The sequence below is a fragment of the Barbus barbus genome (assembly GCF_936440315.1).
Source record: "Barbus barbus genome assembly, chromosome: 43".
In the NCBI taxonomy this organism is placed as follows: Eukaryota; Metazoa; Chordata; class Actinopteri; order Cypriniformes; family Cyprinidae; genus Barbus; species Barbus barbus.
The window spans coordinates 26,503,900-26,530,045 of record NC_136721.1 but is presented as its reverse complement, the minus strand read 5'-3'; the positions used below and the strand labels follow the sequence as shown (position 1 = coordinate 26,530,045).

The window sequence follows — 26,146 nt, the reverse complement described above, 5'->3', positions numbered from 1 at the left end:
ATCCTGCTCTGCTTCAACAGTCCATCACTTTACAGTTTTTCTACAGGCTTAGCAGATTTAAGTTTCTGCCTGTAGGCTGGTAGAAGACGAACCAAACAGTGATCAGAGAGTCCCAGTGCTACACGGGGGACAGAGTGACATGCATCCTTTAAAACAGTGTAGCAATGGTCCAGTATATTGCTGTCCCTGGTAGGGCACATGATGTGTTGTCTGTAATTAAAATCACCGATAATGAAAGAGTCCGGGTAACACTGCTCTGTGTGAGTGATTTGGTCGGCTAACAGTCCTAGCGCTCACACTCACCAGAATAAAAGGAAAACTCATGCAGTGAATAAGAAGGCTTGCAGTTAATAAAGAGAGCTTCCAGGTTTGGGCAGCACATCTTCTTTAAAACTGTTGCGTCTGTACACCAGCCTTCATTAATATAAAAACATAATCCACCGCCTCTCGTTTTCCCCGATGACTCGGTGATGCAATCTGCTCTGAACAGTTGAAAGCCCGCTAGATATAGTGCGCTGTCCGTGATAGATCCGTTCAGCCAGGTTTCCGTGAAACAAAGCGAAGAAGAGTTTAAAAAGTCCTTTTTTGTGCGGGTGAGGAGTTGTAGTTCATCTGATTTATTTGCAAGGGAGCGGAGATTCGCCAGGTGAATACTCGGCAGCGGAGTCCTTAAACTGCGCTGTCTGGGCTTCCCTCGCTTGCGTCGCCTGGAGCGCTTGAGTAGGAACGCAGCTCCTCCAACTAAAATGTCCAGTAAAACGTCCGAATGTTCAAACGTTGGCAAAGGGTTATCTGGTGTGCTATTTCTTGCTCTGGTTTAAAGATTTAACAAACAGTTGGGGTCCGAGGGCCTCTGTCTGTGGAAACGAGATATTTGCAATATATATATATATATATATATTTGCGATATTCCCTGCTCATAATAATTAAATGAATTTCATGACAGCTGCTGTTTGAAGATGCTGCTGATCTGGCTTTGGTTGGTTTAATGCAGAACGATGTTGATGAAGAGCTCCTCAAGGAATCTAATCATAAATCTAATAATTTTCATAAAGCGCTATCAATAAATAAATAAAATAAAGCACCTGCAATAAATAAAACAAAGGCATTATTTATTGCTGTGGGTGAAAGTGACCGTCGTGTCTTTTTATAATCATCCAGGTTTTCAAAAATATTTTTAAGAGATTCTTTATCCCACTGTTATTTGGTTTATTATACAGTAGTCAACATTTGAAGCGGATCAAAAAAGTTCAAAGTTGTCCTAAGACAAGAACACATTTTGGTTTTAGCTTTTAGGACAACTTTGATGAAAGGTTTTGATCCACTTCAAATGTTGACTACTATATAATTGTTGAAATACGTTTTTTTGTTCGGTGTTTATATTTTCATGTGTGAATAAGCTGTATGTTATACATCGCCAAAAACAAATGAGAGAGAATAATAAAGGATAATAAAGATTTTATTCAATTCATATCCAAATGGATCCTGAGAAAACAGATCTTCAGTTCTCAGTAATAATGTCACACAAAACAAGGAATAAGGCACAAAAACCAGCTTTTTGTGTTTCCAAACACAACGTGACACACAACGCAACTTTCAGAGAAGATTTGTCAGTCAACAATCAAATCAGACTTGCTGATTCAAATCAGTTTGATAAAGTTGAAGAAAACCAACCCAAACTCCCACATTATAGGATATAAAATAAATACAAATAAATTCATTCTGATATTCCATTTTGACAGAATTTTAATCTTCCAAAGTTTGCAGAAAATAAATCATCATTTGAGTGTAGTCTGCTGCTCTGGACCCAAGATTAGGAAAGAAAGCAAATACTAAGGGGTCAAAGGTCACATGACCATATAAAAGCTAGAAATGACAAATATTTGCACTATAATCACACTCACTCGATTTAGAGTTTGCTTGAGTTGAGATCAGATCTGAAGGCACTTGCTGCGCTGATTCTGTGTGTGTGTGTGTGTGTGTGTGAGAGAGAGTGTGAGGCAGTCACACAAAGCATCTGAACTGATGCAGTCTGTCACACACACACATCATCACACACACACACAAGATGCTGCTGGACTTTGGCTTGAAGGTGGACGCAGTGTCCTGTGGGTTCGTTCAGTGCAGAGGAAGACCATCATCATGTTTAAGAGTCAGAATGACTCGCGGCTGAAGCGCTTCATTAGCTGTTAGAGAGAGATTGTTTGATTTGATCATTGTGCAAATAAATGAAAGCTGCCACATCCTGGTCTTTCGGGCGGTCAGCGTGGCTTCTGCGTGTCAAGTCTGATCCAGTGCAGGCCGTGTCGAGCGTATCGCACTAATGCGCTCACGGAGGACATCAGACTTAGAGGACCGATGACTGAATCCAGCTCTCGCAGCAAACCTGCAAAACCACCACAAAACCAGTGCGCGCATTAAACACTCCAGAACTATCCTCACACGTGCGTCTGGCTCAACTCTCGCTTCTTAAAGGGGTCATCGGATGCAAAATTCACTTTACAAGTTGTTTGAACATAAATGTGTGTTGGAAGTGTGTACACACAGCCATCCTATAATGATAAAAATCCACCCAGTGGTTTTTTTTAAAATCCCCTTTCTCAAATCAGGCTGTTCTGAGATTCCTGTCAGAATGATGTAGTTCTGTACAGGCCCCTCCCACGATAGTTGATTGACAAGACCATCTTACCTTAGACCCGCCCTGAGTGAGCTGAGAGCGGTCCGCCTTCGGTGCAGGGGAAGACAAGATGCCTCAGATTAAGCGATTGAGGTGTTTAGTTGAGGGATGTAATAATAAATATAGCAGTCATTTACTCCCGACATCTGAGCTGGTGAAGACGCAGAGGATTAACTTTACTTTCACTTTGAAGTGAATGCTCCAATCCTGATCTACGTAAATGCGTCTATGTTCGCGTGAATCATTCGTGATTCAGCTTCACCTCCAGAAGAACTGAGTATAAGGGTTTTTATGAATCTTTGCAAATCGCCTTTCCTAATAATGTGCTAGTTAGCCAGTTTCGCGGTTGAAGTTTAGTATGCTCCATAGATATATATACCTAGATGCCTCATTATCGACTGTTTCTACACCCCGACAAAAGTCTTGTCGCCTATCCAAGTTGTAGGAACAATAAATAATAACTTGACTTCTAGTTGATCATTTGGAATCAGAAGTGGCTTATATGAAAGGCAAAGGCCTCTAGATTACGCTTATTTTACCAAAATAAAATCTTATCATGCCTTGATGATTAATTATTTAATTAGGACAGAAAGGTCAGACTTTGCTTAGACAAAAGTCTTGTCACATCTTTAAAGGATTCAACCAATCACAGATTAGAGCGTCACCTGTGACAAATACCTTCATTTGAAATGCATCCTGGCCTCTGACAGCATGCCAAAGATTCTACCACAGACCACAGTGCTGATCATCAACAGCCTGAAGACCAAGTCTCCTGCTGAGGTGGCAGACATCTTTAATGCATCTAAACGTCAAGTGGAGAGGATAAGAAAAAGATTTGAAGAAACTGGTGAAGTTCATGACAGGCCCAGGTCAGGCAGACCCCGTAAGACAACTGTTCGAGAGGACTGTTTGTTGGTTCGACAGTCCTGGGCCAGCCCTTTTTCAACTGTAGCAGAGCTACATAACTGGTCACCAGAAACCCCTGTATCTACAAGAACAGTTTGTCGAATTCTCTCACGCAGTGGTCTCAATGGCCAAATTAGTGCTCAGAAACCAGCATTAAACAGAAGACTAAAAAATCGTGTTGCATTTGTCAAGGCCCACAGCTTGCAGGAAGGATGGACTGTGGAAAAGTGTCAGAAGGTTGATTTTTCCGATGAATCATCTATTGAACTGCATCCCAATCGTCGCAAATACTGCAGAAGACCTATTGGAACCTGCATGGACAGAAAACAGTCAAGTTCGGTGGAGGAAAAATCATGGTTTGGGGTTACATTCAGTATGGGGGCGTGCGAGAGATCTGCAGAGTGGATGGCAACATCAACAGCCTGAGATATCAAGACATTCTTGCTGCCCATTACATTCCAAACCACAGGAGAGGGCAAATTCTTCAGCAGGATGGCGCTCCTTCTCATACTTCAGCCTCCAAGAAGGTCAAAGTGCTCTGTCTGGGGTAAGATGAAGGAGGAGGCATTGAAGATGAAACTAAAGAATCTTGATGAACTCTGGGAGTCCTGCAAGAATGCTTTCTTTGCCATTCCAGATGACTTTATTAATAAGTTATTTGACTCATTGCCGAGACGTATGGATTAGAGGGCTGCATTGGGTTTGGGCTCCCGCAGGACCCGACGCAAATCTCGCGGGAGTGGGCGGTTTGACCTTTGCTGCGGGCAGGAGTGGGCGGTCAGAAAATTTTGCGGGAGACCCGCGGGAATCGGTGGGATTTGGCGTGCATTAAAAATTGAGTCAACACATGAAGTTGAGAAGAAAATTAAAGCGGCTGTTTACATGAAAGCAAGGCAAGTCAGACATCTGGAAACAATTTTCAATTGTCACGGAAAAAAAATGGGAAAGAATTAAACTTCGTTAGTTGCGATAAATGTGCAAAAGTGTTCGTTTATAACGGACATAAATCTGGCACCTCTGCCCTGAGGCGACATACCTGCACAGTTCTCTCTGGTCAAAGCAAGCTCTCATTCCCCAATACAGCACTTCCTGCTCACGTTAAGCAAGAAACTACAGAAAAATGTGTTGCACTTTGCTGTAAAGATATCAGACCGTTTGACTTTGTTGCCGGGAAAGGCTTTGTTGACATTGTTCAGCACTTTGTTAATGCAGCAGGTAAATATGGTACATTTGAAGTGAGAGATGCTCTGCCACATCCAACCACTGCGTCTCGACATGTTGATGGAAAAGCACAGGCCCTGCAGTCGTCTGTGGCAATGGAGATAAAGCCCATCGAGATGTATGGGTGTGCCATTACAACGGATATATGGACTGAGGATTAACATAAGACTTCATTCATATCCAGCACCATTCATTACACAAACAATGATTTTGTTCTTGTTTCAAGAGCATTGTTTGCGGCTCCATTCGAAAACGGCATGTCAAAAACAGGAGAGAACATAAAAAAACTTGCTGTTCCAGAAACTCTGTGCATTTGGAATAGACACGTCACTGCTTATTGGCCGTGTTGTGTTTGTGACTGATCGCGGAGCCAACATAGTTGCTGCTCTGCGTGGGTACACCAGGCTGAACTGCAATGCACATATCCTGAACATCATCCTGTCCAGCGCATTTGCCCCAGACGTGTTGGCCAAGACACCCGAGCTGTCTGAACTGTTGACCAGTGCAAAAAAACTGGTAAAGTATTTCAAACATTCAGGACTGCAGAAAGGCTTGAAGACATCCCTCAAACAATCCATCGAGACCAGGTGGAATTCAAATCACGATATGCTGGATTCAATAATGCAACAGTATGAGGAGATCTCCACATTGTTGATGGCCAATAACCATTATGACAAAATTGCACAGGTAAATAAACAGTCGTTGCGTTTCTCAAGTTATTTAAAGAGGCTACTAACGACCTCGAGTCCGAAAACTCCTCTCCAAACGCATCACTTGCGCTGCCATGATCTGTCAGACTCCTTGAACACTGCCAAGCAGCATCCCGCGAGCCTCTGCTCTCTGAAGTTGCCAGTGTGTGTGTCTCACGTCTGGAAGAACTGATGGGCACTAGTGACACATCAGCAAATCCCCTCCACATGATCTATAGAATTGCGATTCTATAGATCATGTGGATCATTCAGCGATCCCAAAATGCGATTGCTACGGATGTTGTGCCCAGATGCAAGAGATGACGTGATCAGAGGTGTGTAATATGAAAGAATAGGTAATATATAGGCTATATTGTTTTAAATATTAGCCTGTGTTATTTAATTTGTTTGTAGACATATTCTAAAGCGAAATTACAGACCTTTTACACAAATAGATTATTCGCATAAGAATAAGTTTAATAAAGTCAAGAATGAAGAAATAAATGACAACGAATACAAATCTTCAAAAAGTAATTGAATAAGAGTAAACTACAAACAAACTCATTTTAATAGCCTACGAATTAAAGGCTATTTTATTTATAAAAAATTTTTTTTACACTAATTCAAAGGTGCAAAAGAAATTATCCAAAAGATGAAGTTTGACCAGGTCCTGACCACAGCGCAGGATGAGCCACCACCAGCCAAAAAGCAAAGCTACTCTGACCGATTCACAGACTGGGAAGACGGTGTATCCTATATTTCAGCACCAAAGCCCATCGACGCTGAAATAGCAGAATATCTTGGCAGCCAACCCGCGGACAAACCAGATCCAGAGAAAGTGCTTCGGTGGTGGAAGTTCAACAAGGAGCGCTTTCCTGTCCTCTCAAAATTAGCGCGTTTTATTTTGAGCATTCCCGCATCTAGTGCGCCATCAGAGAGGGCATTCAGTGTTTGTGGGCGGATCTTGGAAGAAAGACGCACAAGTCTGAGACCGCAGTCAGTCAGCAATATACTTTTCCTTCACAGTAATATGGAGTAAGCAATGTAAGGCCCAGTGATCACATTTGTTTAAATATTTATTTAAAAAAAAAAATTTTTACAAGCTCTGAGAGAAAGTCCGCGGGAGCGGGCGGGATCGGACACAAACATTGCGGGCGCGGGCGGGAGTGGAACTCGCAGGTCCTGGTCAGAAATTCAGCGGGAGCGGGTTTAAGAAAACAGTCCCGCGCAGGGCTCTAGTATGGATGCAGTCCTCCAAGTCATGGGAGTCATACACAATATTGATTCTTTTTCCACTGCACCATGACTTTATGTTCTGTACATTATTTCTGTTAAGTGACAAGACTTTTGTCTAAGCAAAGTCTGACCTTTCTGTCCTAATTAAATAATTAAACATCAAGGCATGATAAGATTTTATTTTGGTAAAATAAGCGTAATCTAGAGGCCTTTGCCTTTCATATAAGCCACTTCTGATTCCAAATGATCAACTAGAAGTCAAGTTATTATTTGTTGTTCCTACAACTTGGATAGGCGACAAGACTTTTGTCAGGGGGTGTATGGGCCACGATACGCAAGCCATCCACCATTTTTGGAACGGTCAGCGAATCTTTGAGCGCATTGACTGTGTGCGTCTATAACAGCAAGTTATACGCTTGTATATCTTTGAATATTCATTGATTATTATGGTGCATGCCAGATGGCTGACACGTCAACGTATCTGGAGCGAATAGGGATCTACACATATCTATGGTCTGCTCGTCACTCCGCAGAAGAGAGGGGTGGGGTCAGCACAGCTCACTGGGATTTAAAGAAACATGGACTAGCGTGCTGAGCTGATTTTGACAGGTTTAAAAATGTGTTTTTTACACTACCATTGAGAAATTTTAACCAAAGTAAGTTATAGACCTTTCATTAAGACCCTAAATAATCATATCAACTTGTGTAAAATGGGCATCCGATGACCCCTTTAAATCAATATAAGAGATCGTCTGGGAAAAATACTGTCTTAATCCACACACAGACCCAAACACAATTAATCCATGATTAATATATCTCATTCAACATGTAAAAAAATAAACACTATTAATGCAGCATTCGTTTTGTCTTCCATTTCCTATTGTAGCTGTGCTAAAGTCTGTTTCCCATTTCATATGGTTTGTGTACTCTAACCAGCTCCACAAAGACAGAGAGTTTAATTTTTTTTCATTTTAATACTCGTCTTGAAAATTAAAATAAACTTGAAAAAAGGGGAAAAGAATGAAAGAATGAGTTAAAAATAAAACTCTTATAATGCAGTATTGTAACCGACTAATGGCACTATTAACCCTAACCTACTGTATTATGAACTATAAGTTTGTGACAAAGTTGTTTTTTATTACAGATTCAGCTGTGACCTCTGACCCCGTCTCACCGCTGCCTTGGAGAGCGATCTGGTCCGCCTGCTCCCAGACATCGTGAGCGCTCAGGAGGAGCGCGGTGATGCTGATGTACGTCGCCGCCACCTGCTGGACCGGCTGAGGAACGAGCAGCGAGCCGCTCCTGCGGAGACAAACACAGCGGTGAGGAGAAGAGCGCATCGATGCGAGCCCATGAGTGCGACGAGGACGCTCACTTAGACACGGAGGGAGACGCAGACCCCGACGAGCTCTGCAAACAAACACAAAGAGCGTGAGGCAGATGTCAGACGTCTGAATGAACTGCAGGACTCGAAGGATCACGCACTCTGAAATGATCGGCGAGCGTCCGCGAGTGTCTGAGCGCTGGCTCTCGTCTGGAGCGGAACATGGCCATCTGCAGCAGAGACTGGCACCGCATGCTGAGGACAAACACAAACACACGTCACTGGTGTCCAGACTCACGTCTGCGTGTCTGCTGTCGGTTCTCACCACAGGACGCAGAAGTCCCTCTCATGAGCGGCGGGCGCCGGATCCGTGTAGCTCTTCAGCTTGAGAATGAACCTGGACAGACCACAGCATCAGCAGCCAGTCAAAGCATCGCTGCTAGGAACGCAATGATATCACAATAGCACGATAGCAAAACAGTCTCAATATTATAGTCACATGACGATGTGAAACGATAGGTCTTCCGGGCAAAAAGTGAAGTTTTTTTTTTAAATATATATTTGTTTTAGGCCATTGTGCTTTGGCACAGTATCTGTCAAACGCACTCAAACCGAAAGCTCAATATAATCTCTTCATCAAGTCTGTTTTTGCTGTGCGTTTCACTTCATTCAGATGATCAGCTGGTGACCCGGTGTTTTCTGCGTCTCAGAACGGCTCCGTTCACACTGAATGAATGCAGTCAACTCATTTATTACATGTTCTACTGAGGTCCCATAATGGAGATTGGTAGGGGGGTTCAGGGGCATGCTCCCGAGAAAAGTTTGATTTTCCTGACCTAAATGTGTGCATTTTAAGACGTTTTAAGGCTCATAAATTAGATCCAAGTCAGTGGGCAGTAGTAGCATAAATTATTTTTCAAGATCCTAATCTAAGCATGAGAATTAGATTAAATGTTACAGTGAATGATCCACGCTACAAAATGGAAATAAAGATATAGTTTGTTTAAGTTTATGAATTTAATAAATGCAGTTATAATTATCCTGATAGCCTTCAGTAAAATTGTGTCTAAAATGATTAAACATGAATAGGCCTATTATTTGTTTGTTTTTTATCAGGTTTTTTTTTGTTTTTTTATTATTATTATACAAATTGATAGAAATTATCTTTTACAGTAACTTTAAACTGTTTTTTACATTTTATGGGCATTTTTACCTTTACAAAGCCATTTTTTCTAAAAGTCTCCATTATCGTTTGAGTCAAATTCTTACATTTAATCAGTGAATTAGAATAATAAGACATTTGGGCTGTTACAAAGCAAGTGAAATCAACACAGAAGCTGCATTTAGATGCATATACACACGGTTTAAATGTAAGACATGAATGCATTTAACCTGCAATCACAAATGCATAAATAATGTTTTGATATATTAAACATAAAATGTTGAATGCTGATATCTGAAAAAAATTAATAAATAATAAAAATAAAAATCGGGGAAAAAAAGTGGAAATGTGAAATTAAAACCGGCAGTAGGTGGCAACAAATCACTATTAAGTGAGTCATTGCGATTGAACCGAATCATTTAAACGGTTGATTTATTCAGGAACGAAACGGTCATGTTGCTCAGAGACACAAAACAGAGCTGTGACTGTGTTTGGAATTATTTTTGTTGTCGAAATAGAGCAAAAACAGGCAATATGGTGTATAAAACTTAAGTCTCTTAATTAACTTATTGTTTATTAAGCTGTTGTAAAAAAAAAAAAAAAAATCTATATCACATTTGTAACCATGGTAATTTTTTGGGGAGAAAAACGACACTCTTCGTGTGAAATTGATTAGGGAGTGTGAGTGTGGGTACCATGTCCATTTTTGTGTGTCTACATGTGGGGCGAGGGTGAGAATATTCGTTGCGTGCATGAGGGTGGGAACGTATGCTTGTGTATATGTGTGCTTGTTCGTCTACGTCTATGTGTCAGGTCGGGCCTTAGACTCCACCTCACTCATCATCTCAGTCGACCCCCACCCCACCACCATGCCCTGCCGGTGGAGGATGCCGCCGGTGCATTGGTGGTTTCTCGCGCCGGGGCAGGATGCTCGGGTGAGCGCTGGCCCACTCTCGGCGGTTGCTTGGCGGGGCCTGGAACTACTGGCCTTGCTGGGCCCCGGTTGGGGGGTGGGGGGCCCTTGGATCTCCGGGCCCAGGGCTCGGTCTGCCCTGGTGTGGTCGGCTGCCGGCGGAGCCTGCGGGCTTGCCGCCACGGCACCCTGGGGTGTCTACACTGTGGCTGTCGGATGTCCCACCTTCGGGCTCTCCTCTGCCCTTTTCTGGGTGGGGGCCGCAGTTGTCCCTGCGGTGGTTCCCCTGGGGGTCCCGTGCCCTGGGGGGCCTCCGGATGTTTGGGGCCTGGGTCTCTTCCATGCCTGCTTCATGCCTTGCGGGATGGGGCTGTTGTTCCCCACACACACACTATTAAACATTTACATGGAGGAACCTTATGAACACAAGCGCGCTCACACACACAGGTGTACACTCAAGCATTCACATTGGTGTAAAAACGGGTGCTCACAGACACACATTGTTCTGATCTGCTGTTGCTTCAAAACTTATTTTGTAATATTAGTTATGCGTGTTGCTCAATAACATTTAACATTTAGAATTTATTGTGATTCATACAGATGTTGGTTGTTGCTGCAGTTTCTCTGATGTTGTGTCTTCTGTTGTGTCTTCTGTTGTTTTCTCTTTTTGTCAGCAGGTATCGAAGCAAATTGTCTGTTTTTTTTTTTCCTCGCTCTCTCTATCCCCCATTCTCTTTTTTTTTCCTCTCTCTCTCTCCCCCTTCTCTGTTGACTTTATCCACAATTTTTTTTTTTTTTTTTTTTTTTCTAATTCCTTTTTTTTTTTTTTTTTTTTTTTTTATTATTATTTTTATTATTATCATTATAATTATAATTATTATTTTTTTATTATTATTATTATTATTTTTTTTATTTTTTATTTTTTTTCTCTCTCTTGTTTTCTCTGTCCCCTGGTCTTGTCGGTCATAGTATGGTTAAATAAAAGGGTATATAAAATTTAATTAATTAATTAATAAAAAAAAAATAATATAAAAAAAAAAAAAAAAAAAGGCTGTGAATGATGATAGCATAACTACACATACGTACTGTCATGTGTTATCTGTGTTACTGACAGGCCAAAAAAAAAAAAAAAAAAAAAAAAAAAAAAAAAAAAAAAAAGGAAATTGATTAACTATACGAAGTAGTATACCGTATAAATATATACATTTTCTACCCCCATGTCTTGATCTTGTAATCATTTTAAATGTATTTTATTAGACTGAATCATGCAGTAAAAGAATGCCCTCTAAATGCGCACACGCACTAGTCTAGACTTCATGTAATGTACGCGTGCACTCTGTAGAGGGGTTTGGAATGATTTTTGCAAATTACTCAATGTCAAAATCGCACATCGTTAAAACAACAATTACGATATTATCGCCGAGGTATCTCAGATGAGAAGATCTGTCATCTTGGCTTTTTATCCTTGCAGCACCAAAGCAGAATTAATATAAGGTAATTATTTTACAACTTCTGTTATTGGAAAAATACAGGAGGTCCGGACCTCGGGGACCTCAATGGTGTGTACAGCCCTGTCTGTGAGTTTAGCGCTCGTTTGGGAACAACAGACACCAGTTCTGCTTTATTTCAGCTGCAGATGATTACAGCTATGGAATGCATAGTCGATGTAAAAAACTGGATTACGAGTGTCACGGAACGCTAAGAGGAGCGCCGTGGAAAGACGTAGTCAGGGTCCAGATGCAGGTAAGGTGCTTTTAACAATAAACAAAAAGGCCAACACGGCACAAAAAAGCCAAAACAGAAAAGGACTGGGATACAAACGGCAACAAAGTACAAACTAGCACTACAACACATTCACAAATAACAATTAACAAATAACGCAACCAGGCAGAGTGGTGGGAGAGGGGAGACTAAATAGTCTGTGGCAATGGGGAACAGCTGCGGGTGTCGTGAGTGTAATAATGATGTGGCAGGTGTGAGTGATGTGGCAGGTGTATTTGGTTATGGGAAACGAGTCCGGGAGGACGGGAGATGGCGGCCTCCTGTGGCGACAGGGAGAAGTGCCGGACCCGGACTCATGACAACGAGTAACTTATTACTGCTAAATTCTGAAAAACCAGGTGTTAATTATCGGACCTAAAAACCCCACATGTAATAACCTAGAACACAATCTAACACTTGATGGCTACTCTGCTGATTCTTCTTCATCAGTTAGGAACCTAGGTGTGCTGTTTGATAGCAATCTTTCATTTGAAAGCCATGTTTCTAGCATCTGTACAACTGCGTTTTTCCATCTCAAAAACGTATCTAAATTCTCTCGACGTCAAATGCAGAAATGCTAATTCATGCGTTTATGACCTCAAGGTTAGATTATTGTAATGCTTTATTGGGTGGTTGTTCTGCACGCTTCATAAACAAACTACAGCTGGTCCAAAATGCAGCAGTTAGAGTCCTTACTAGAACCAGGAAGTATGACCATATTAGCCCGGTTCTGTCAACACTGCACTGGCTCCCTATTAAACATTGTAGGGTTAATTACATATAAAGCCCTGAATTGCTTAGCTCCTCAGTATTTGAGCTCCTCCACGTCCGCTGTGTTCTTAAAACTCTGGCCGTTTGATAATACCTAGAATATCAAAATCAACTGCAGGCGGCAGATCCTTTTCCTATTTAGCTCCCAAACTCTGGAACAATCTACCTAACACTGTTCGGGAAGCAGACACACTCTGTCAGTTTAAATCTAGATTAAAGACATTTCTTTAACCTGGCTTACACACAACACACTAATACACTTCTATTGTTCAAATTTGTTAAAGGATTGTTAGGCTGCATTAATTAGATCAACCGGAACCGGGAACACTCCCCATAACACATGATGTACTCGTTACATCGTAAGAAGAATGGCATCTACGCTAATAGTTGTCTGTTTCTTTCTTATTCTGTTTCTCAGTCCGTGTCCGGATCAGACGGTGGATCGGCGCTGGGAGATGATGTCTGTGGCCCTGATCATCAGCGGAGGCCGGACACCTGGATGAGCCCCGGGACATATCCCCAGTGAAGACCTCCACTACAAATACAGTAAAACTAAAAACAAAAAGAACTAAAAATATAATAAAATACCTAACTACATAATACTATTATTGTATGACAATGACATCTCTGAACTCAATAATGAAATGCCTTTAACTGAAAATTGAGTGTTTAATCTTATTATTATACATTACTGACACTCTATCCTCTAATCTGATACTGTTCAGTGCTTTGACACAATCTGTATTGTTAAAAGTGCTATATAAATAAAGCTGACTTGACTTGACAGAGTTTCACTCGATTTGTAGAGAGACGTGTTTTTGTAAGCTGGGGTTTCCTTCTAAATAAAATCTTAAAGTGCATTATATGAATTACTGACAGCTCGCGGTTTAAATGCAGCACAAATTCAAAATATCTCTTTAAAATCTAGAAATTTGGAAAGTTGTATTGTAATTTCCCTTCTGTAGTGTAAAGCAAAAACACCTATGAAATATTCATTTATTTTACAGTGCACTTGCTTTACAATATATGGCTATTACTGTCATTGTTGTTTTTATTATTCTATTCTAATTTGTTTGTCTTCCTAAAACAGCAGTGTGAGTGTAATTTAGACCGAGACAGTGCATCACAAATAAAAAGAGGGTTGAGTTTCACTTTAAAGTTCAGCTAGAAGTCAATTCACTGACTTTTTTCTGACTTAAGTTTTCTTAGTTAAGATCATGGGTTGGAGCTCATAATGTTTAACTCTCAAAGTGCATTAGATAGAATAATTTAACTTTAAAAACGTACACAATTTTAGTTTTTTTCCCCCAATTCTTCATTTGTCTTTTTCTCTTTTTATATCTCAATAAATATCATATCGTGGACTTCATATTGCAATAATATTGTATTGTGAGATCCTGATATTGTTATGCCGTCTCTCTGAGCAACAGCAGCGGTTTCTCACCTGATCAGGTCCACCGTCTCTGAGAACATGGTGTAGGCGGATTTGGGCGTCTGCGGCTCCGTCTGCATGGCCTCGGCACTCTCCGCGAACGACAGCGCCGCCTCCAGGTAGCGCAGCGCTTTAGCCATCTTATCCGGCTGAGGAACACAGAAACACGGTCAGATCGAGCGTGAACTCACCGTGCAGCAGACTCAAACGAAGGCTTGATAAACACCGTAGCATCTGCTTTGTGCTTCAGCTTTTTGGCTTCCTTCAAATGATCTTCCACAGAGAGCTTCCTGGGAACCAGAGGTCAGAGGTCAATCACAGAAACATGCGTGGCGAGTGACGAAGCCTACAAGACACTTGTTTGCGTTTAAGCTGACATTCATCACTCGTATCACATCGCTCTATGTTAAAGAGGCTTCACAGACGTTAGTGTGATTTCTGTGAAATAAAGCAGCGGCTTGCACCTGGGATCGGGCAGCAGCACTCGTGGCTCGGCCGCAGGAGGTTTCTCCAGGAGCTCCTTGTGGCTCTTGCCGGTTTTCTGTGCAATAAAAACAGTTCATTACATCAGACCAGTAACCCCAGGAGAAATCAGAAGAGAGGATATCTGCAGTACCTTCCCATGAGTCTCAGCTTTCTTCTGCTGGCCGTCAGGAGCCGCGGCTGAGTCTCTGTCCTGAAGAAGACCTGAGCTGAGGTTCACACTCTTCTTCTTCTTCTTGTCGCTGTTCCCGACGGCTCTGATGGAAACATGAAGAGCGTTCAGATCGGCATCTATCAGACAGAGACTCTCAGGTACTTTCCATTCTGCATCGGAAGAGTACCGGTACTTACGTCACATTAATAAACGTCACTGCATTAGGTCCCAATAAATGGCACTGGATATTTTGTAGGGAAAGATGCACAAACACACTTTACAAACCAAACATTTGCACAGTTTGAAACACTAAAACAGTCTAGACTGTGTTCGTTTTTAGTTGTGGATCATCCAAGAGCATCATATAACCCCATCACCATCACTTTTATAATACATTTATATTAATATGGAAAAAAGTTTTGAGTGATCCTGGTTTAAATTAATTTCAGAGATGTTGAAAGCATGTATGTAAAACCCATTAGGCTCTGATTGGCTGTGTGTTTCTATGACTCACTCTGATTGGTGGAGGCTCTGCTGAGAGGAAGAAGACCGTTTTCTATCTTTGTCCAGTTTCTGTTTCTTCTTTGAAGACTTTTCATCCCTCTCCATCTGCAAACACACACACACACCCCAAAGTATGTCACAAACAATAAAATGAGTGAACATCTGATTCGGAGAGCATTTCTAGACTGGTTGAAGCCAGCTCGTCATGACTCTGCAGCAGCAGTGAGTCAGGGTTAGAGGTCGGGGTGTTAGTTGCTCACCGCTTTCTTGCATCTCGACGCTCTGCTGTTCTCTGGTTGAGGCCGAGCTGCTTTGGGCTCCCGTGGGATCCTGGAGAGCAGGTTCAGCTGGATCTTCACCAGCAGCTGCGGATGTGTTTGTTTGCTGATGCTGTTGTTGTCTGCTGTCGTTCTCTTCTGCTCTGTGTGATGTGCTGTTTTCTTTCTCTTGTGTTTGGGTCTGTGTGTGGATGTGCTTTCTAACAGCGGATCCTCACACATGCTCGTGCTCCCCACAGTCTGTCTGAGATTGGACCCTTTGCTGCCGTCAGCTGGGTCACTTTGGCAAGTCTGTGACCCTGGAGCCTCAGTCCTTTCAGAGGAATCATGGGAGTTCGGCCTGATGGCATCGCATGGGCTCCTAGGTTTCTGTTTGTGCTGGTTTCCCCTCCTTTCTAACCACCGTCCTAGCTGCCAGTCACTCTCTTTCTGTGGCTAAACACAGGTACACACACACACGTCTGTTAGGATGGTGAGAAAGTGAGGATGACGATGCTATTCTTACTCATCATGACATGACAATATAAGTTGTATGAAAGAAACTCCTGTTTCGCATTTACATTCACACTAATGTGTGTGTTCCTGTGTGTGTGTGTGTGTGTGTGTGTGTGTGTGTACACCTGTCTGTCTGTGTGTGTGTGTGTGTGTGTGTGTGTGTGTGTGTAACTGTGTGTGTGTGTGTGTGTGTGTGTGTGTGTGTGTACACCTGTCTGTCTGTCTGTCTGTGTGTGTGTGTGTGTGTGTACACCTGTCTGTCTGTCTGTGTGTGTGTGTGTGTGTGTGTGTAACTGTGTGTGTGTACACCTGTCTGTCTGTGTGTGTGTGTGTGTGTGTGTGTGTGTGTGTGTACACCTTTCTGTCTGTGTGTGTACACCTGTCTGTCTGTGTGTGTGTGTGTGTGTGTATATATGTGTGTGTGTGTGTGTGTGTGTGTGTGTGTGTGTACCTGTGTGTGTATTGTCTCAGGAGCTGCTGGTTTATCTGGGCTGCTGCGCTTTTCACTGTCAGTGTCTGAACTGCTGTCAGAGTCACTGGAGCTGCTGGAAGCGCCTCTACACACAGACACACACACACACACACACACACACACACAGTGAGTAAAGATAAAACAGTAGTGGAAGAGAGAGGGGAGAAATCTTCATCTAGACATTTTTGTAGCACCTTCATGTGAGCTCGAGACAAAGATCTGATCTGATACTCACTGAGATTCCAGCTGAACTTTGTCTGATGATTCATGAGCTTCTAGTGAAGAACACCACAACAAATTAAAACCACATTAACAGACTTAAACAACACACACCCACACACACACACACTTACCGAGGGCAGGTAATCCATGCGTCTCCTGTCAAAACAGTTACAAGAATTAAAGTTCAAAAAAAGAATGAGCTGAAGAATTGAAAGCTAGTGTTTCAGTGAGAACCATCAAAACGATGATCTAACCTCATTAGTGGAGAGGAACCTGGGTGGCTCGGCTGTGGTTGGAGAGCAAATGGTGGTCAGCAGTGGAGGCCATGAGGTCATTTCCTGTGCGAGAGAGAGAGAGACATTGAAATCCTGCAGCTTTCCAATCAAACGAGACTGTCCCAGACTCAACTGACCTGCAGAATTTCCTCCACACGCGCTCCAGACACAATCTGCAGACGAGAGAGAGAGACGTGGCCTTGATTAACACTTGGATGATAAAATACGGGCTTAGTCTGGCTCTCGCTGTAACACTCACATCAGCAGCCAGCAGAGGGGTAAGGTTTGGTTTGCTGCTCTCCTTCAGGTCCTGTAGCTGCTCATAAGACTCCAGTGAGGCCTTCAGTTCAGGAGAGTCGCTGGTCACCTGATCCGGACCGTCCATCGGCCTCACGTACGCGGTGGGTTTCTTGCTGTTGGCCAGTTTACTGTGCGAGTTCAGCGGCAGCGCGAGGGTCAGCGGAGGCGTGTCCTGCCTGCGGCGCTCTGGAGACGGGCTGGTGTCCGAATCACTGGACCGCAGAGGGGACAGCGGCTCCACCGGGGGGGCCAGGGCCGGCAAACTGTCCCAGCTCTCTCCTGAAGCAGGGCCGGAGACGGCACTGGAGCGATCCGTGTGTCCCGACTGCGCCCGAGGGAACTGCGTGGAACAGTCGTAAGGAAGCGCAGAGTCCTCAGGTCCATCCTCATAATTACCCAGCATCCTCTGGATGCGACTCGACAGCTCGTCATCTTTGATTCTCTGCAGAGAGTGACAAGCAGACAGCCAGTAAGCTGTGACATAAGAACACATGAACACATGTTGAAATGAGAGCTGTGCCTGTCTGCGTTGAGGGGATTGTGAATAAAAAAGCAATTAGTCGAATTTAGAATAACAATTTGCATTCAAATGCAGAAACGGTGCATGCGAATGTTAGGAGTGCGTCTGAGAGCGCCATCAGCGGCGATGATGATGTAGGTGTCGTTGTGTTTTAATGTTCTCCTTAGCCTCTCCAGTTGAACCCACAAGACACGCCGCTGCTGCGTTTTTCATTCAAAATATTACAGAAAAATAAGAGCTCAATGCGGAGAAGATCTTGGTTCGGATAAACCCGAAACCAAGCCATTCACACAGAGCGCATGTTCTGCGCATATTCGAGACGGACAGCTATGACTGCTGCACTCGCATCTCACACAAGAGATGAAAGCCATGTGAAATTAAGAGGTTCAACTTTTAGAAGACATGTCGTGATGCTTTAAGCAGTCCACCATTGTTCCTGTCCCCAAGAAACCGCAGCCCACCTGCCTAAACGACTATCGCCCTGTAGCCCTCACATCAGTGGTGATGAAGTGCTTTGAGAGACTGGTCAGAGACTTCATCATTGCATCACTACCAGACACACTGGATCCACTACAGTTTGCGTACAGGCATAACCGCTCCACGGAGGATGCCATCTCACACCTCCTCCACACCACAACAAGTCACCTGGACTGCAGAAAAGGGAATTATGTAAAAATGCTGTTTGTGGACTACAGTTCAGCGTTTAACACCATAATTCCCTCCACACTCACCTCCAAGTTGGAGGTCCTTGGTCTCAGCACATACTTGTGCCAATGGATCTCCAGCTTCCTGAAGGACAGACAGCAAGCCGTACGGATGGGTAAACACACCTCATCCTCCATCACCCTAAGCACCGGAGCCCCTCAAGGTTGTGTTCTGAGCCCCCTGCTGTACTCACTGTACACTTATGACTGTGTGGCCACTTCCAACTCCACCACCATCATCAAGTTTGCTGATGACACTGTTGTGTTGGGCCTGATCTCAGACAACGACGAGACGGCCTACATACAGGAGATTAAGAACCTGGAGAGTTGGTGCCAGGTGAATAGTCTACACCTGAACATCAGCAAAACTAAGGAGCTGATAGTGGACTTCAGTACGAAGCAGGAGCGGTCATACCAGCCGATCACGATCAGCGGGACTCCAGTGGAGAGAGTGGACAGCTTCAGATACCTGGGTGTTCACATCACGCAGGACTTGACTTGGTCCTGTCATACCAGCACCCTGGTGAAGAAGGCCAGGCAGCGTCTGTACCATCTGAGACGCTTAAGGGACTTTAGACTTCCCTCTCGGGTGCTTAAGACTTTTTACACCTGCACCATCGAGAGCGTCCTGACGGGCAGCATCACTTCCTGGTTCGGGAACTGCACTATGCAGGACAGACGAGCCCTCCAGAGGGTGGTGCGTTCAGCGGAACGTACCATTCACTCCGAGCTCCCTAACCTGCAGGACATCTACAGCAAGCGGTGCCTGACCAGGGCCAGGAAGATAGTGAAGGACCTCAGCCATCCCAATAATGGACTCTTTTCTCTGCTGCGTTCAGGGAGACGCTTCCGCTCCATGAAGGAGAACACAGAGAGAATGAGGAGGAGCTTCTTCCCGCAGGCCATTCGGAGTCTTAACCTCTCTCCACTCTAAGCACATCACCCCACACTTCCACTTTGCACATTTTCATTACAATCTGCACTAATTTGTAGAAGGTCACGTAAGGATAAATGAGTGGGACTTACATACCATTTGTCTTTAGTATTCCTTTTACTCACTTATACACTTTACTGCACTGCACAGCACACGGACACTTTATCACTGACATATACTTTACTTTTTTATAGAATCTATATAGAATCATATTCTATTTTTATTCTTCATATCTATTTTTACTCTCATATCTATTTGTTATTTTATTGCTAGTTTATTTCTATATATATATGTTTACTGTACTTTTTCTATTTGTATTTTTGTAAACTTGAGGTTTTTCTTTATTTTGTTGGACAATTTGTTGGACAGTCGTACAATACATTTCACTACATGTCGTACTATGTATGTATATGTATGTGACAAATAAAATTTGAATTTGAATTTGTGAGGGTTTTTATTCCACTTCACTGCGTCTCATATGTTTTTAAATGCAATCTGTGTGATCGGCACTTCAGCTTTTTGAGCTATTTAATTATTTAGCTATTTTTATTTTTATTATTTAAGTTATGCAAAAATAGATGCTGCTGTATTGTTCAAAATTGTTTATGAAATTTGAGAAATTATTATATTTGATTTATATATGTTAATTTAGATGTGATGCACTTACAGTTATGTGTTATGCAAATACAGTCATGATTTCATTGAATTGAATAAACAATTTAATGGTGTGCATTATTTTGCTCATTGCGCCCTCCTGTGGCCTCAGGAGACAAGCCAAAAGTTTCCTTAACATTTATTTAATCTGCATGTAAAATATAATTGTTTACATTTAATTTTGTGTTTGACTGTTAAATCTAAAATAGGGTTGTTGTGACTGAGGAAATTTTCCTCAAACACTGTGAAACCAAATAAATAAGAAGCAAATAAGAAACGCAATACGAATAAGACAGCTTGGAGGCACGGCAAAAACCTTGATGTAAAATAAAATAAATCATTTACACAAAGTTTAAATAAAGTAAAAATCACTGAGAAACCAAATAAATGAGAAACAAATGTCTAAAAAAAAACAAAAAACTTCCAAAATCCAAATTTTTAAGCTATATACCGAAACCGCACCATTACTGCTGTCTGAGGTATCTGCGCTCACGCCATCATTGCTCTCACAACTCATCTTTGGCTGTACTGATTAAAAACACACCTGCCTCATTGATACGGTCTCGTGTTCCGAGAGAAACCGCCACACAAACAGAGCACAGGATCAGCTTATATACTGATCTGGTTTACACTCGGTGAGAGTCTGAGCTCATAGAGGGAGTCAAACACACACTTTACTCAAACACACTCTGAGTTTCACATCATCACGTGGTTATCAGCAGGATTTCAGATCAGAAACTGAGCTCCATATGAAGAGACAAACACACAGCAGCATCAGTGAACACTTCCACTAGAAACAGAATCATTACAGGACGCACACACGTCATGAGATACAACACCTTATACGGCTTGTTGAAGAGAGGAGCGATTCGGTCATACTGCGTCTCCTCCGGCTGCACCTCCTGACTCCTTCTCTCTCTCTCCATCCGCCGCAACATGTTGCGATCCTCCATCTGCACACTGCACGAACACACACACACACACACACAGAGTCTGGGGTTGAACATAAATACAAACTTTAAATCAACTTGTCCACATTAAAACTCAACATTTACACTCGCATGCCACACCTGATCTGTGTGTGTGTTCATGATGAAGGGAAATGAAGCACAAAGAGGCTGTATGTTCTGAAGGGTGTGTGTCTCAGGTGTGTGTCCGGAGGGAAAAGTGTGTAAGGAACATCTGCTCTCAATTAATTCTCTCTCTCACACACACACACACACTCTTGTGCAGATCAGAGACCATTCATGTCTGTCATATAACAGAATAATTAGCCATTTATGCTGAAAATTATTAGAAAATTTGTTTTCAAAACCAGAAAAAAAACATCAGAAATATATTTCAAATGAGTCACACCTGAATCTGTTAAACACGGTTAGTCTCTATATTAATGCTCACGTTTAAACATTTAATGTTGCATTAATGTTGCATAAATAACTACATTCTGCTTGACCTTTCGGCCCATAATAACACGTTCTTCCTCACCTTGAATATAAACCAGAATCATACAATATACACTCGTGTTTGTTTTGATGAGACATTCAGCAGATACACTCATCAGATACTAAACTGATTATCAGTGTTCACTGAGGTCAAAGGTCACCACAGCAGTATCTCTCACACACACACACACCTGCAGTGGCTGGACGCATGTTAGACCGTTTTCTGGTGTGTGTGTGTGTGTGTGTGTGAGAGAGAGAGATTCCGATGAATGAATGAGTTTTTCCAGCCTAAAACTATTTGAAACACTCACACACTCTTGTAATGATCTTACAACACACACACACACACACACACACACACACACAGATCATAAGCTTGACAGCCATCATTAATTGATTAATAGGGATGAAATCAGATGATTTGAGTGTGTTTGTGACTCAAGAGCACGTCGTTTTTACACATGATGATATCACTTCACTTTTATTCATATAATCATTAGTGCTTCAGTTCTAAAACAATTCTAAAAAGTTATATTTGTCGGTTTCTCGTGTGTCTGCGTGGATTTGGTGTGTTTACAGACTTTAAGTGTTTACTTGTGTTTTATTTCCTCATTTTGAGATCGTTTTTCCAGAGTTTTCTCACCTGTCCCCTGCGCTCATACTCGGGCCGCTTCGAGGCGTCGGCTGTCGGTCGCTCATGACGACACGAGCCGCCGATTTATCACATTTCTTCAAATCTTTAAATCGCCGCTGATTTCCAGAAATCACAGTTTAACTGAAGCGAGCTCGCGAGCAGAACCGAGCTCCGCGGACGCGTCCACTCCTGAGAGCGGGTCACCCGATGCAAGACGCCTCAGATCAGTGTGTCAAACACACCATTAAACTCTATATTGAACAATAGGCTCCTTTTGTTCATAAGTTAAATAGTTAAAAGTTTTTAATTAAACATTAATTCGTATAAATATTCGTCCGGATATCATGAAGTGAAGAGCACACCCCCGCGCAGTATTACATGGTTCCGGCTCAACACTCCTTTTATGGGCATGTACTTGCAGTAGCGCACGCCAACAATCACATCATCACGTTAGCGCAGAGATACTGATTTAAAGTAAATAGTAATACAGATATACTTACTTAAGTCAAGTCAGCTTTATTTATATAGCGCTTTTAACAATACAGATTGTGTCAAAGCACTTAACAGTATCAAATTGGAGGATAGAGTGTCAGTAATGTATAATAATAAGATTAAACACTCAATTTTCAGTTAAAGGCATTTCATTATTGAATTCAGAGATGTTATTGTCTAGCTCAGTTTAGTTTAAATAGTATCTGTGCAATCAAATAGATGATAATCACTAGAAATGAAGTGTCCCCGACTGAGCAAACCAGAGGAACCCAAAGTCTCTCTCTGTGACAGAAAACCCTTGAGAGAAACCAGACTCAGTCGAGACCAGGAGATTATTCTTCATTTATTGTTTAATTATTGTTTTAATTACAATTTTAAATGTATAAATCTATTATATTTCTATTTTTATATTGTTGCAGTTTCTAACAGTAATAGTATTATGTGGTTAGGTATTTTATTCTATTTGTATTTTTACTGTATTTGTAGTGGAGGTTGTGTATCTGGGGATGTGTCCCCGGGGCTCATCCAGGGGCCCGGCCTCCGCTGATGATCAGGGCCACAGACATCATTACAGACTCTGTTAGTAAACGCTTACATGCAGCTTTAAATAAAATAAATGAAGGTCAAATAGCTAAATGAAACCGTTTCTTTAACTGCATTTCATTTTCATTTTTAATTGCACTTTTCAGTTGCCATAAAACAAAGTGTTTTTAACTGTGATGTAATTCAGTTGAAATAGTACTCTTTTGTTTGCACAGTCAAGACTAACTGAACGAGATCATGTAGCTTGGATTACACTGTTAATCAAACTGAGGCTGCGTTCGCAATAGTTTTCTACCATACTTTACTCTTCTGAGAGAAGCATACTCTTCCCTCTTCAGCCAGAGGCAGCACTGGATCAGAACAAGACTAAAGCTGCTGTAGCTCAATTATATACTGCTTTATAAATCATTCACTCAGCCAGGAATGAAACGCTGCTGTGTTGCTCGGAGTCGCAGGGGTTTGTCCTGCTTTGGTGGAAATATTTCGTTGATGGAGCATAAATACACTAACCAACTATATGCTGTTTCGGTAGTGACAATTTTAGACACTTTTGAACCCAGCTCAATGATGCTAATCAGCACATGGTTAGCTAGCGCAGTTCTGAACAGTCGCACACGTATCAAAAATAACACTTACTTAATTGTACTTAATTGCAGAAAAAAAAGGTGTTAGGTAGTGACGTTCCTTAAAGTTACACACACATTTACCTCAAAATGATGATCTACTCACACCTCATAGCTATGACAGAGAGAGGAAGACAGGAATATTTAAAAATCAGTTTCAGCCAATTAACTAAAACACTGTTTCGGTAATAACAGGAAAAATGGGGACATGTTTTTTTACATAAAGTTTCATAATTTACATAGAAAATATTAAATAAATATATATATTTTTATTTCACTTTTTAAAAGAACCAAAAAGATACTTTTAAATACAACAATGAAAAAAAAAAATACAAATATTTCAATATCAATTTCATAAGTTGAAATTTAGGAGTTAGGGTTCGGGACAGCCACCTCTCAACTGAAAGTACCAAATAAATGAAGATTTTATATTTATTAAGCTTACTAATATTTTAAATATTATTGTGGGTTTCAATAGATAATAGAAGGATCTTAGTAAACATCTACGATTCCCAATTATAAATGCTATAAATGTGTTTTTGGGTTGTGGGACAGCAGTTTGCACCAATTCTGCAGAATGGCCCATGAAAGAAATATCACTAGTGTTACGCTCTTCTGAATATCAGGCATGAAACTGTTTGAATGAACCTACTGTGCAGAATGATGAAGATGATGATGATGGTGTGCTCACTTCTGTTTGTACTTTCTGAGTGTATTTGACTAAACAAACGATACGTGAGTGAGAGAGAGACAGCTGAATTTTCAATAAGTGTTGTGCTTTACTGTTGTTCTTTATTTGTTTGACAGATTTAAAATCTACCTTAGTGATTTAGATTGAAAATAAAAAGATCATATTAATATGAAATCACAGTAGAGACAGAGATTAGCATCCAAATTTTTATTAACAATATATATATATATATATATATATATATATATATATATATGGTAAATAAAATGGGGTCATGAACCACATTCTAATGCTTTTATCAGTTAACTAAATATAAAATGCTTAATAAAACATAAAGGCTACAAAGGCAAATTAAAATAAAATGTATATTTAAAATTTAAAGCATATTAAACTGGAAATTCACATATTACTGAAACATTCATTAAACTCTAAGAGTTTATCTGTCTAAATCTGTACCATTGTGCCTTACAATGTTTATAGATTCATTCAGGATCTGGTCGTTTTGTTCCTTATCATGACCAGAAAGGGTGGGCACTGTAAGCGGTTTCCCATGATGCCGGTCAGCCGGACACAGAGCGGCAGGTGTCTCAGGTGTGTCAGGTGTCTCAGGTGCGCCGTGACCTCGAAGCGAAGGCCGCAGTCGTTGGGGATGATAGACGGAGAGTCGTGGGACTGAATGGGGATCAGGTGAGTCAGAGAGTTGGTTTGAATTTGAATCGATTCTCCATTCGGAACGGATTCATTGAGTGAAAGAAAAACAAAAATTTCATCCCATGTGCTGCATCTCCTGTGAATCAGCCAGCAGAAGTCCCCCGACTCGCCTGCAGGAGTCGACAGAGATATGAACGTGAATAAATAAATGTTTGTGTTCAGTCATGCTATAACTATGCAAATGTACAAATTAGTGGGGAAACTAGTATACTCTCTCTGTATGTATATATATATATATATATATATATATATATATACATAAATGTATGACTGTTGTTGATTGAGGTCATGATTACTGAACTTAAATAACATATCATTTGCATATATAGTGTATAAACTTTACAAGATGTGCACTGTTTGTTTTCATTCTTACTAGACTATGAACCCTGGAAGAGAGCCTGGTTGGTTTAGTTGAACTCTTGTAACACAGCAGAGTGGAAGCGGCTCTTACCGGGGTGCGAGTCTTTGAAGCGCACCGTGAGTCTCTGCTGTCTGTCTGCGATCTGTCTGTAAGAGAGCACCGTGCAGCTCATCACACAGTCAGACGGCATCTCAGCGTCCTTGGACATTTCAGTAATAATCTCGTCCTTGTCCAAACACTCCGTGCTGTTCTCCTGAGCAAACACACAGAACATGATAGAAAGCAGCGCTCCCCAGCGCAGCCAGGAAGATCCCACACAGGCCATGGTGCTTCAGGAAAGGACGAGTCGTTCCTGCGTTCGTTTGCTTGTCTTCTCTCTTTAGTGTTCAAGGTCAGACGGAGTCTGTCTGAAGCCAGCAGGAACAGAGAGCTGTCGAGCCTCTGGACTCTTTTACTGAGTGCGCAACAGCCAGACACACACACACACACACACACACACACAGAGAGAGAGATACACACTACATACAGAGAGAGAGAGATACACACTACACACACACACACA

The 26,146-nt window shown here is 41.8% G+C and overlaps 2 protein-coding genes across 6 annotated transcripts; both read right to left on the bottom strand.

The window, feature by feature from the left end:
* Nucleotides 1–1,439: 1,439 nt before the first annotated feature.
* On the bottom strand, nt 1,440–24,000 carry aff1 (AF4/FMR2 family, member 1). 5 transcript variants are annotated; one of them, XM_079405807.1, is made up of 19 exons: nt 23,906–24,000; nt 20,927–21,047; nt 17,235–17,717; nt 17,113–17,148; nt 16,955–17,038; nt 16,832–16,856; nt 16,714–16,753; nt 16,458–16,563; nt 15,494–15,946; nt 15,244–15,338; nt 14,709–14,832; nt 14,557–14,633; nt 14,319–14,382; nt 14,105–14,241; nt 8,379–8,450; nt 8,215–8,308; nt 8,105–8,139; nt 7,904–8,031; nt 1,440–2,386 (listed from the first exon to the last, which is right to left on the bottom strand). In XM_079405807.1, exons 2-19 carry the CDS (start codon nt 21,038–21,040, stop codon nt 2,262–2,264), a joined length of 2,292 nt encoding a protein of 763 aa, XP_079261933.1. In that variant the 5' UTR covers nt 21,041–21,047; nt 23,906–24,000; the 3' UTR covers nt 1,440–2,261. The 5 variants fall into 5 exon arrangements, with proteins under 5 accessions (XP_079261933.1, XP_079261929.1, XP_079261930.1 ...); XM_079405803.1 differs by lacking the exon at nt 23,906–24,000 and adding an exon at nt 22,173–22,568; XM_079405804.1 differs by lacking the exon at nt 23,906–24,000 and adding an exon at nt 22,173–22,554 and having other exon boundaries at nt 16,714–16,750.
* An 847-nt stretch (nt 24,001–24,847) lies between these two features.
* On the bottom strand, nt 24,848–26,066 carry LOC306862482 (uncharacterized protein). Its single transcript, XM_079405298.1, has 2 exons — nt 25,675–26,066; nt 24,848–25,333 (listed from the first exon to the last, which is right to left on the bottom strand). The coding sequence occupies exons 1-2, from the start codon at nt 25,907–25,909 to the stop codon at nt 24,999–25,001; spliced, it is 570 nt and encodes a 189-aa protein (XP_079261424.1). The 5' UTR covers nt 25,910–26,066; the 3' UTR covers nt 24,848–24,998.
* Between the last annotated feature and the right edge of the window lie 80 nt (nt 26,067–26,146).